Source organism: Salvelinus alpinus, chromosome 10, assembly GCF_045679555.1.
Source record: "Salvelinus alpinus chromosome 10, SLU_Salpinus.1, whole genome shotgun sequence".
NCBI lineage: Eukaryota > Metazoa > Chordata > Actinopteri > Salmoniformes > Salmonidae > Salvelinus > Salvelinus alpinus.
In genome coordinates this window covers 3,415,382-3,426,709 of record NC_092095.1, presented here as the reverse complement: position 1 = coordinate 3,426,709, position 11,328 = coordinate 3,415,382, and the positions used below count along the sequence as shown (strand labels likewise).

Sequence of the window (11,328 nt, the reverse complement as noted above, 5' to 3'; positions counted from 1 at the left end):
GCTCCCCAGTGAGTGGCCCTGGTAGGACTTGGTTGCCCTTTGGTGAGCCTACTCCCCTGACTCACAGTGCAAAATGATTACTGCCGTATTAGCCACTCCTTTTGCCCCATTTCTTTCAACCATAGTTTTTCAATTCCTCATCAAGTTAAAATGTTCTAACAGTCAGTTTCTTAAAAGGTGCATGTTTATCAATAATTACATAATAATCAATTTATCAAGTTTAGTGTCTGGATGCTCCAACATTTTTTTTTAAAGATCATCCACATAAACAGCAAATTATTTTAGAGGCATTGAAGGTAATCTGCACTCACAGGCCCCTGGGCCTGTAGGGAGGTGACTTGAATAGGGATGTGACTGAAGGAGTATTCTGGTTTTATTTGTATGTATAAAAAAATAGTGATATTTTTGCCTTTTGAATGTAGGTTTTTCCCCCTTTCGTATAATGGATATTTTTTTATATAGTTTACAACCCATACAGTAGGTGGCGGCATGCATTTTTAATAATTGTTTGCGGACGTCAATAATACCACATAAGAAGCAGAAGACGGATGGGTGATATCAGAGATATTAGAAAAGGAAGAGAAAAGAATAACAGCAGGAATTAATAGATCAACATTTTTGCTAAACTAGTCGTCACAATTCTAAAAGTCAGGGTATGAGTAAAAAAAAACGGACTATTTTCGTCGAAAGTACATCATGTCACGAATTCAAAGCTATACGATATTACAGAAAACACGTTCATTATCTCACAACTTGGAAAATATTTGTAACGTTGTACTTCTTGGTGACGTAATTCATGTTCATGTTTTTTTTTTTTTTGCTGGCACCCATTGAAGGAATGGTCGCCTTGTCCCAGAATGCACCGCGTAGTCTTGACGATATATGGGCAACTTGGTTTCCCATCTCCTAAAAAGTGTTTCTGTCTAGCTTGTACACATTTCCGGCACTTACAGAGCTGGTGTTTGAAGTTAGCGCGGGCAATTTTCTTGTAAACAACGTCTTCGTTTGGCTAACATTAGCGGTCTTGTAAACATAGATATATATTGTTTTACGAACTAAGGATATGTGTCTAACTATCATATGTTAACTTGATGAGAATTTTAGTTTCAGCGTGCAAATAAAACAATCCAATAATTGGGAGAAATTGCGGTAGGGCTGTGCTACGCTAGTAGACCGATTTATTATCAAGCTAACGTTAGCGGGCTAAATACATTTGTCTGAGTCTACACGGACAGAAATGGACTCCAAATACCCAAATCTGGTAACTATTTATTTTCGCTAACTAATGACAAGCTACGTTTGGCTAGCAAACTAACATTACAGGATACGTTGCCATATGCAGTGAAACTAGCTAACGTTAGCTACCTAACATAACTGACTTTAGTTAGCTAACTTGCTAACAACGTTAGCTATCCCAGCTGATAATCACGTCTGCAAAATGTCAATCTATCTTTTCACAGGCGAGACCTCGGAAGAAGCTTCGGTACTTCTCCAATAGAGCGAGGTAAGAAACTATTCTAGGTAACTTGGTATAGAGAAATGGTAATGGCGTATTTTTGTAGGCATTAACTCTGCCATGGTTCGTTCGTTGGACAAAGCCTATGAGGAAAATAAATGTGTTTTTGGAAAAACGCCGAAAATAAGGTCTGTCAAGTAGATGTTATACGTTTGGTTCTGAGAATCTTAAATCAGCTAACATAACTTTGAGTTTAATATAATTCATGTAATAATTAAATAATCACAAAGGGCTCGTAATTCAAAGGTAATGTTAACTGTGCAATCATAGCAGTCAGAATAACACGTATAAAATGTCCTAAACCTGTGTTAATTTGGAGGCGAAAGAAACGCACACCTGTTTAGGCGAGGTGCTGGCTAGCGGAGTAGACTACTTGACACTCTAGGACAGGGGTGTCAAACTCATTCCATGGAGGGCCTAGTGTCTGCTGGTTTTTGTTTTTTCCTTTCAGTTAAGACCTAGACAACCAGGTGATGGGAGTTCCTTACTAATCAGTGACCTGAATTCATCAATCAAGTACAAGGGTGGAGCGAAAACCCACAGACACTCGGCCCTCCGTGGAATGAGTTTGACAGCTGTGCTCTAGGAGCTCAGATGCAATAATTGAATCACCTGATAACCAACGTTTTGACAGACAAGCTGTCTTCATCAGGGTATGATGACAAACACTGCCCGTCACTAGTTTTTAGAAAGTGTCAAACACACACAGGTGTCTAATCATGGTGGGATGTGGCCTGATATCATTGGTTAATTCTCAGATATAAGAAGAACATACAAACACATGAATGGATAGCATACGATAATAGATACAATTTGGATACATAGGCCTACAAACATTTACAATGAATAGCAAAATCACAATAATCTCAAGAATGGCTTCAGGTCAAAGTTGAGACCGAAGGGAGCAAGGGTCTTTAAATTATAGATCCAGGCAGCCTCTTGTTTTAACAATAAATTGTCGAGGTCACCCCCTCTCCTAGGGATGGTGACATGTTCAATGCCGATATAAAGTAGGGACGAAATCGAGTGGTTCGCTTCCAAAAAGTGGGCCGCAACTGGGTAAAGTGTTTTTGCACCTAATGGTGCTACAATGCTCCGAGATTCGTACTTTTAATTTGCGCTTTGTTTTACCCACATATTTTGCCACAAGGACAAGTTATAAGATAAATAACTGCCTTAGTGGAGCACTGTGATAACACCTTTGATTGGGATCTGTTTCCCTGTTTGAGGGTGTTTGAAGGATCTACATTTGTAAGTGCCATTGCATTGAGCGCAGCCATTACAATTGTAGTTTCCATCTGGTAGAGGCGCAAATAGACAACGTGCAGGGATATTTTGGGGTGGTAAATCAGTTTACCTTTTGATCTCTGAGATTTCTGAAAACACATTGCCGATACTGTCATCGGATCTTAGAATGTGCCAATGTTTGTGAATGATTCTCTTAATTTGTTCAGAGCACTTTGAATGGAGGGTAGTTGGAACGCAAGAATGCTTCTTTTTGCTAGACTGTCCTTGAAAGAGATCATGTCTCGATTTGTTTTGAATTTTCTCATGGCAGTATTAATCTGACCATGTTTGTACCCCCTCTGCTTGAATTTCTTTTGGCGTCTCAGCCATATTTCTGTCAAAATCTGATTGTTTCTTGCAAATTATTTTGATTAGACAGAATTGGCTGTAGGGCAAACTGTTTTTCATGGGAAGCGGGTGACAGCTATCAGCCCCCAACAAACTGTTACGATCAGTAGGTTTCCTGTAAAGATCAGTGTATAGAACGTTATCCTCACATAAAATCAGAAGATCAAGGAAACTGATTTGACGTGTGTCAGATTGCATAGTAAATCTCAGGTGCTCAGACAAGAGTTAAGAAAAGCATGGAATGCCTCGCTGTTTTGCATCACCCCTCCATAGAACACAAATATCATCATCCTTTTCACCTCAGACCTTCTTTTTGGTGTTTATTCCAAACCCTATTCTTTCTCTGTTAATTTTCCCCATAGGAATGACTGAACGAACCAGAGGTAACTCATTTCTGGGTTTTAGGACTACAAGCTGAACAGCTCTATTTAAGCAATAAGGCCAATATACCACGGATAAGGGCTGTTCTTCAAGCACGACACATTGCGGAGTGCCTGGATACAGTCCTTAGCCTCCTTACCCGTGGTTTATTGGCCATATACCACAAATCCCAGATTTGCCTTATTGCTATTATGAACTGGTTACCAACGTAATTAGAGCAGTACAAATATTTTTGGTGTCGTACCCATGTTATACGGTCTGATATATCACGGCTTTCAGCCAATCAACATTCAGCTATTTAGCACTTATGTGAAGCTAGCCACAATAAGTATTAGCTACAATAGTGGAATTTGCGGTTTGCCTTCTAAAAAAAGTCATTCATTGAATGTGATGCAAATATTACAAATAGTGGAAGCAGGCCATATTTGGATTAGATAATGCTGAACAAGGTTGGAATGTTATATAAATACAATAAAATATAATAATTAGTTAATTAGTAAGCATGGTTACATCCACAGAGTGATTTCAACAAATGTCTTCGTCAAGTTAACTAGTTGTCTTGAAGTTATAGAACAACATTCCAACCTTGTTTTGTATTATTTAGTACAAATGTGGCATGATTCCACTATTTGTATCACTATCATAGGGACTTTAATTTTGAAGGTGAACTGCAAATTCCACTATTTTGGCTCATCCTTATTTTGGCTAGCTTCACATAGGCCTAGCTAGCCTCTTTTAGAATCTGAGCGTGAAATACTTACTCGTCTCTAACATGTAGGCTCAGCAGTCCAGAACAGTCCCATTACAAGTCAGAATGTTGAACAAAAATAATAATAATTTACTTTACTATGTACACAGAGTACCAGTACAGAGTCGATGTTACAGGGGTATGTGTTATTTGAGGTAGATACAGTACCAATTAAAAGTTTGGACACCTACTCATTCAAGGGATTTTCTTTATTTTTACTATTTTCTACATTGTAGAATAATAGTGAAGACATCAACACTATCAAATTACACATATGGAATCATGTAGTAACCAAAAAAGTGTTAAACAAATAACATTTAGGTTCTTCAAATTAGCCACCCTTTGCCTTGACAGCTTTGCACACGCTTGGCATTCTCTCAACCAGCTTCACCTGGAATGCTTTTCCAACAGTCTTGAAGGAGTTCCCACATATGCTGAGCACTTGTTGGCTGCTTTTCCTTCACTCTGCAGTCCAACTCATCCCAAACCATCTCAATTGGGTTGAGGTCTGGTTATTGTGGAGGCCAGGTCATCTGATGCAGCACCCCATCACTCTCCTTCTTGGTCAAGTAGCCCTTACACAGCCTGGAGGTGTGTTGGATCACTGTCCTGTTGTAAAACAAATGATACTCCCACTAAGCGCGAACCAGATGTGATGGTGTATCGTTGCAGAATGCTGTGGTAGTCATGCTGGTTAAGTGTGCCTTGAATTCTAAATAAATCACTGACCGTGTCACCAGCAAAGCACCATCACACCTCCATGTTTCACGGTAGGAACTACGTGCGGAGATCATCCGTTCACCTACACTTCTTCTCACAAAGACATGGCGGTTGGAACCAAAAATCTCAAATTTGGACTCCACCGGTCTAAATGTCCTATGCTTGTGTTTCTTGTACCAAGTCTCTTCTTCTTATTGGTGTCCTTTAGTAGTGGTTTGCAGCAATTTCGACCATGAAGGCCTGATTCTCTTCTGAACAGTTGATGTTGACATGCCTGTTACTTGAACTTTGAAGCATTTTATTTGGGCTGCAATTTCTGAGGCTGGTAACTCTTTATTTATTTGATTTATTTCACCTTTATTTAACCAGGTAGGCAAGTTGAGAACACGTTCTCATTTACAATTGCGACCTGGCCAAGATAAAGCAAAGCAGTTCGACACATACAACAACACATAGTTACACATGGAGTAAAACAAACATACAGTCAATAATACAGTAGAAAAATAAGTCTATATACAATGTGAGCAAGTGAAGTGAGATAAGGGAGATAAAGGCAAAAAGAAAAAAGGCCATGGTGGCGAAGTAAATACAATATAGCAAGTAAAACACTGGAATGGTTGGTTTGCAGTGGAAGAAAGCGCAAAGTAGAGACAGAAATAATGGGTGCAAAGGAGCAAAATAAATAAATAAATACAGTAGGTAAAGAGGTAGTTGTTTGGGCTAAATTATAGATGGGCTATGTACAGGTGCAGTAATCTATGAGCTGCTCTGACAGCTGGTGCTTAAAGCTAGTGAGGGAGATAAGTGTTTCCAGTTTCAGAGATTTTTGTAGTTCGTTCCAGTCATTGGCAGAAGAGAACTGGAAGGAGAGGCTGCCAAAGGAAGAATTGGTTTTGGGGGTGACCAGAGATATACCTGCTGGAGCGCATGCTACAGGTGGGTGCTGCTATGGTGACCAGCGAGCTGAGATAAGGGGGGACTTTACCTAGCAGGGTCTTGTAGATGACCTGGAGCCAGTCGTTTTGGCGACGAGTATGAAGCGAGGGCCAGCCAACGAGAGTGTACAGGTCGCAGTGGTGGGTAGTATATGGGGCTTTGGTGACAAAATGTATGGCACTGTGATAGACTGCATCCAATTTATTGAGTAGGGTATTGGAGTAGGGTATTGGTAGGATGGTCAGTTTTACAAGTGTATGTTTGGCAGCATGAGTGAAAGATGCTTTGATGCGGAATAGGAAGCCAATTCTAGATTTAACTTTGGATTGGAGATGTTTGATGTGAGTCTGGAAGGAGAGTTTACAGTCTAACCATACACCTAGGTATTTGTAGATTTGTCCACATATTCTAAGTGAGAGCCGTCCAGAGTAGTGATGTTGGGCAGGTGCAGGCAGCGATCGGTTGAAGAGCATGCATTTAGTTTTACTTGTATTTAAGAGCAATTGGAGGCCACGGAAGGAGAGTTGTATGGCATTGAAGCTCGCCTGGAGGGTTGTTAAAACAGTGTCCAAAGAAGGGCCAGAAGTATACAGAATGATGTCGTCTGCGTAGAGGTGGAGCAGAGACTCACCAGCAGCAAGAGCGACATCATTGATATTTTCAGAGAAAAGAGTCGGCCCGAGAATTGAACCCTGTGGCACCCCTATAGAGACTGCCAGAGGGCCGGACAACAGACCCTCCGATTTGACACGCTGAACTCTATCAGAGAAGTAGTTGGTGAACCAGGCGAGGCAATCATTTGAGAAACCAAGGCTGTCGAGTCTGCCGATGAGGATGTGGTGATTGACAGAGTCGAAAGCCTTGGCCAGGTCAATGAATACGTCTGCACAGTATTGTTTCTTATCGATGGCGGTTAAGATATCGTTTAGGACCTTGAGCGTGGCTGAGGTGCACCCATGACCAGCTCTGAAACCAGATTGCATAGCGGAGAAGGTATGGTGGGATTCAAAATGGTCGGTAATCTGTTTGTTGACTTGGCTTTCGAAGACCTTAGAAAGGCAGGGTAGGATAGATATAGGTCTGTAGCAGTTTGGGTCAAGAGTGTCCCCCCCTTTGAAGAGGGGGATGACTGCAGCTGCTTTCCAATCTTTGGGAATCTCAGACGACACGAAAGAGAGGTTGAACAGGCTAGTAATAGGGGTGGGAACAATTTCAGCAGATCATTTTAGAAAGAAAGGGTCCAGATTATCTAGCCCGGTTGATTTGTAGGGGTCCAGATTTTGCAGCTCTTTCAGAACATCAGCAGACTGGATTTGGGAGAAGGAGAAATGGGGAAGACTTGTGCGAGTATCTGTGGGGCGTGCAGTGCTGTTGACCGGGGTAGGGGTAACCAGGTGGAAAGCATGGCCAGCCATAGAAAAATGCTTTTTTTTATTATTATTTTTTTTATTTCCCTTTTATTTAACCAGGTAGGCTAGTTGAGAACAAGTTCTCATTTGCAACTGCGACCTGGCCAAGATAAAGCATAGCAGTGTGAACAGACAACAACACAGAGTTACACATGGAGTAAACAATAAACAAGTCAACATGGTAGAAGAAAAAAAAAAAAAAAAAAAAAAGAGAATCTATATACAATGTGTGCAAAAGGCATGAGGAGGTAGGCAATAAATCAGATAATTACAATTTAGCAGATTAACACTGGAGTGGTAAATCATCAGATGATCATGTGCAAGTAGAGATACTGGTGCAGAGAAGGAAATAAAAGCAGTATGGGGGGGGTGAGGTAGGTAAATTGGGTGGGCTATAAGGCGGCACTTTACCTAGCATAGCCTTGTAGATGACCTGGAGCCAGTGGGTCTGAGGATCGGTAGGATAGTCAGTTTCACTAGGGTAAGTTTGGCAGCGTGAGTGAAGGAGGCTTTGTTGCGAAATAGAAAGCCGACTCTAGATCTGATTTTGGATTGGAGATGTGTGACATGAGTCTGGAAGGAGTTTGCAGTCTAGCCAGACACCTAGGTACTTATAGATGTCCACATATTCTAGGTCGGAACCGTCCAGGGTGGTGATGCTAGTCGGGCGTGCGGGTGCAGGCAGCGAACGGTTGAAGAGCATGCATTTGGTTTTACTAGCGTTTAAGAGCAGTTGGAGGCCACGGAAGGAGTGTTGTATGGCATTGAAGCTCGTTTGGAGGTTAGTTATCACAGTGTCCAAAGAAGGGCCAGAAGTATACAGAATGGTGTCGTCTGCGTAGAGGTGGATCAGGGAATCGCCCGCAGCAAGAGCAACATCATTGATATATACAGAGAAAAGAGTCGGCCCGAGAATTGAACCCTGTGGTACCCCCATAGAGACTGCCAGAGGACCGGACAACATGCCTTCCGATTTGACGCACTGAACTCTGTCTGCAAAGTAGTTGGTGAACCAGGCAAGGCAGTCATTAGAAAAACCGAGGCTACTGAGTCTGCCGATAAGGATATGGTGATTGACAGAGTCGAAAGCCTTGGCCAGGTCGATGAAGACGGCAGCACAGTACTGTCTTTTATCGATGCCGGTTATGATATCATTTAGTACCTTGAGCGTGGCTGAGGTGCACCCGTGACCGGCTCGGAAACCGGATTGCACAGCGGAGAAGGTACGGTGGGATTCGAGATGGTCAGTGATCTGTTTGTTGACTTGGCTTTCGAAGACCTTAGATAGGCCGGGCAGGATGGATATAGGTCTGTAACAGTTTGGGTCCAGGGTGTCTCCCCCTTTGAAGAGGGGGATGACCGCGACAGCTTTCCAATCCTTGGGGATCTCAGATGATACGAAGGAGAGGTTGAACAGGCTGGTAATAGGGGGTGCGACAATGGCGGCGGACAGTTTCAGAAATAGGGGGTCCAGATTGTCAAGCCCAGCTGATTTGTATGGGTCCAGGTTTTCTAGCTCTTTCAGAACATCTGCTATCTGGATTTGGGTAAAGGAGAAGCTGGGGAGGCTTGGGCGAGTAGCAGCGGGGGGGGCGGGGCTGTTGGCCAAGGTTGGAGTCGCCAGGAGGAAGGCATGGCCAGCCATTGAGAAATGCTTGTTGAAGTCTTCGATTATCACGGATTTATCGGTGGTGACCGTGTTACCTAGCCTCAGTGCAGTGGGCAGCTGGGAGGAGGTGCTCTTGTTCTCCATGGACTTTACAGTATCCCAGAACTTTTTGGAGTTAGAGCTACAGGATGCAAATTTCTGCTTGAAAAAGCTGGCCTTTGCTTTCCTGACTGACTGCGTGTATTGGTTCCTGACTTCCCTGAACAGTTGCATATCGCGGGGGCTCTTCGATGCTATTGCAGTTCGCCACAGGATGTTTTTGTGCTGGTCGAGGGCAGTCAGGTCTGGAGTGAACCAAGGGCTATATCTGTTCTTAGTTCTGCATTTTTTGAACGGAGCATGCTTGTCTAATATGGTGAGGAAGTAACTTTTAAAGAATGATCAGGCATCCTCAACTGACGGGATGAGGTCAATATCCATCCAGGGTACCCTGGCCAGGTCGATTAGAAAGGCCTGCTCGCAGAAGTGTTTTAGGGAGCGTTTGATAGTGATGAGGGGTGGTCGTTTGACCGCGGACCCGCAGCGGATACAGGCAATGAGGCAGTGATCGCTGAGATCTTGATTGAAGACAGCAGCGGTGTATTTGGAGGGCAGGTTGGTCAGGATAATGTCTATTAGGGTGCCCATGCTGACGGATTTAGGGTTGTACCTGGTAGGTTCCTTGATGATTTGTGTGAGATTGAGAGCATCTAGCTTAGATTGTAGGACTGCCGGGGTGTTAACCTTTCACGAGCCTCTACCCCGGGATCACCCCCCACACCCCCCACACACTGATTAGCATAGCTAGCATAGCTTCACAAGTAGATAGTAGCATCTAAATATCATTAAATCACAAGTCCAAGACACCAGATGAAAGATACAGATCTTGTGAATAAAGCCACCATTTCAGATTTTTAAAATGTTTTACAGGGAAGACAAAATATGTAAATCTATTAGCTAAACACGTTAGCAAAATACACCACTATTCTAACTCCATCAGTTTCTTACTCCTTCAGGTGCTATCACCAATTCGGCTCAACTAAGATATTGATATCCACTAACCAAGAAAAAACCTCTTCAGATGACAGTCTGATAACATATTCATGGTATAGGATAGTTTTTGTTAGAAAAAAGTGCATATTTCAGGTAGAAATCACAGTTTACAATTGCACCGACCATCACAAATCGACTAGAATTACTAGATAGAGCAACGTGTATGACCAATTTACTCATCATAAAACATTTCATAAAAATAGACAAAGCATAGCAATGGAAAGACCCAGTTCTTGTGATTTCAGACCATATTTCAGATTTTCTAAGCGTTTTTCAGCGAAAACACAATAAATCGATAAGTTAGCATACTACATGTGCAAACGTTACCAGAGCATCGATTCCAGCCAAAGAGCGCTATAACGTAATCACCGCCAAAAGATATTAATTTTTTCACTAACCTTCTCAGAATTCTTCCGATGACACTCCTGTAACATCATTTTACAATATACATATACAGTTTGTTCGAAAAGGTGCATATTTAGCCATACAAAACCGTGGTTACACAATAAAAATACTAGGAAATCAAGCCTCAATATGTCTGACGTCATCTATCAGAGTGATCTAGTTTAATTGAAAGCTAATCATATACTTGACTAAAAAATACAGGGTTGACAGCAATCGAAAGACAAATTAGTTCTTAATGCAACCGCTGATTTACATTTTTAAAATTATCCTTACTTTTCAATACAGGGTTCGCCAAGTGAAGCTATACCAAACAAAATGGCGAAATATGCGTTTAAAATATTTCGACAGAAACACGATTTATCATATTAAATATTGCTTACTTTGAGCTGTTCTTCCATCATATTCTTGGGCAATGTATCCTTTCTATGTTATAAACGTCTTTTGGTCGATAGATGTCCTCTGTCCTTCGAAATGTCCACCACCAACGACCGACACCCCGAAACGTTTCCAAAGCTAAAAAGGGCACGACAAAGAAATTCCTCAAAATCGCACTAAACGGATATAAATTGCTATAAAACGGTTCAAATTAACTACATTATGATGTTTTTAACAACTATAACGACTGAAAACATGACCGGAGAAATATTGCTGGTTAGAAAACGATTTGGAACGAGGCAGGTCCGATGTCCTTCACGCTTCAGGCGCACGATGAGAAAGGGGGGTTTCTGTACATTTTGGTCTTTTATAATGGCTGTGAATGTCCCATCGATTTCATTGAAAACGTGATGACGTACAGACACCCAGAGGAAGACGTAGGCAGTGTCGGTTTCTTCATAGCATTCACTGTCGCCTTAAAAACAGACCCCAGATCAGAGGT

General features: G+C 42.0%; 1 protein-coding gene across 8 annotated transcripts in view; it reads left to right on the top strand.

Moving 5' to 3' along the window:
- Positions 1-856: 856 nt before the first annotated feature.
- The window catches only part of LOC139531455 (triadin-like), a 56,753-nt gene continuing 46,281 nt past the window's right edge, over positions 857-11,328 (top strand). For 2 of the 8 annotated variants that reach the window (XM_071327916.1, XM_071327914.1), the window contains exons 1-2: positions 860-1,261; positions 1,461-1,504. In XM_071327916.1, coding sequence (XP_071184017.1) covers positions 1,238-1,261; positions 1,461-1,504 — 68 coding nt within the window. In that variant the 5' untranslated portion in view covers positions 860-1,237. Of the gene's footprint in view, positions 1,262-1,460; positions 1,505-11,328 lie in introns of all 8 variants that reach the window. The other 6 variants (XM_071327911.1, XM_071327910.1, XR_011666367.1 and 3 more) reach the window with 5 other exon arrangements.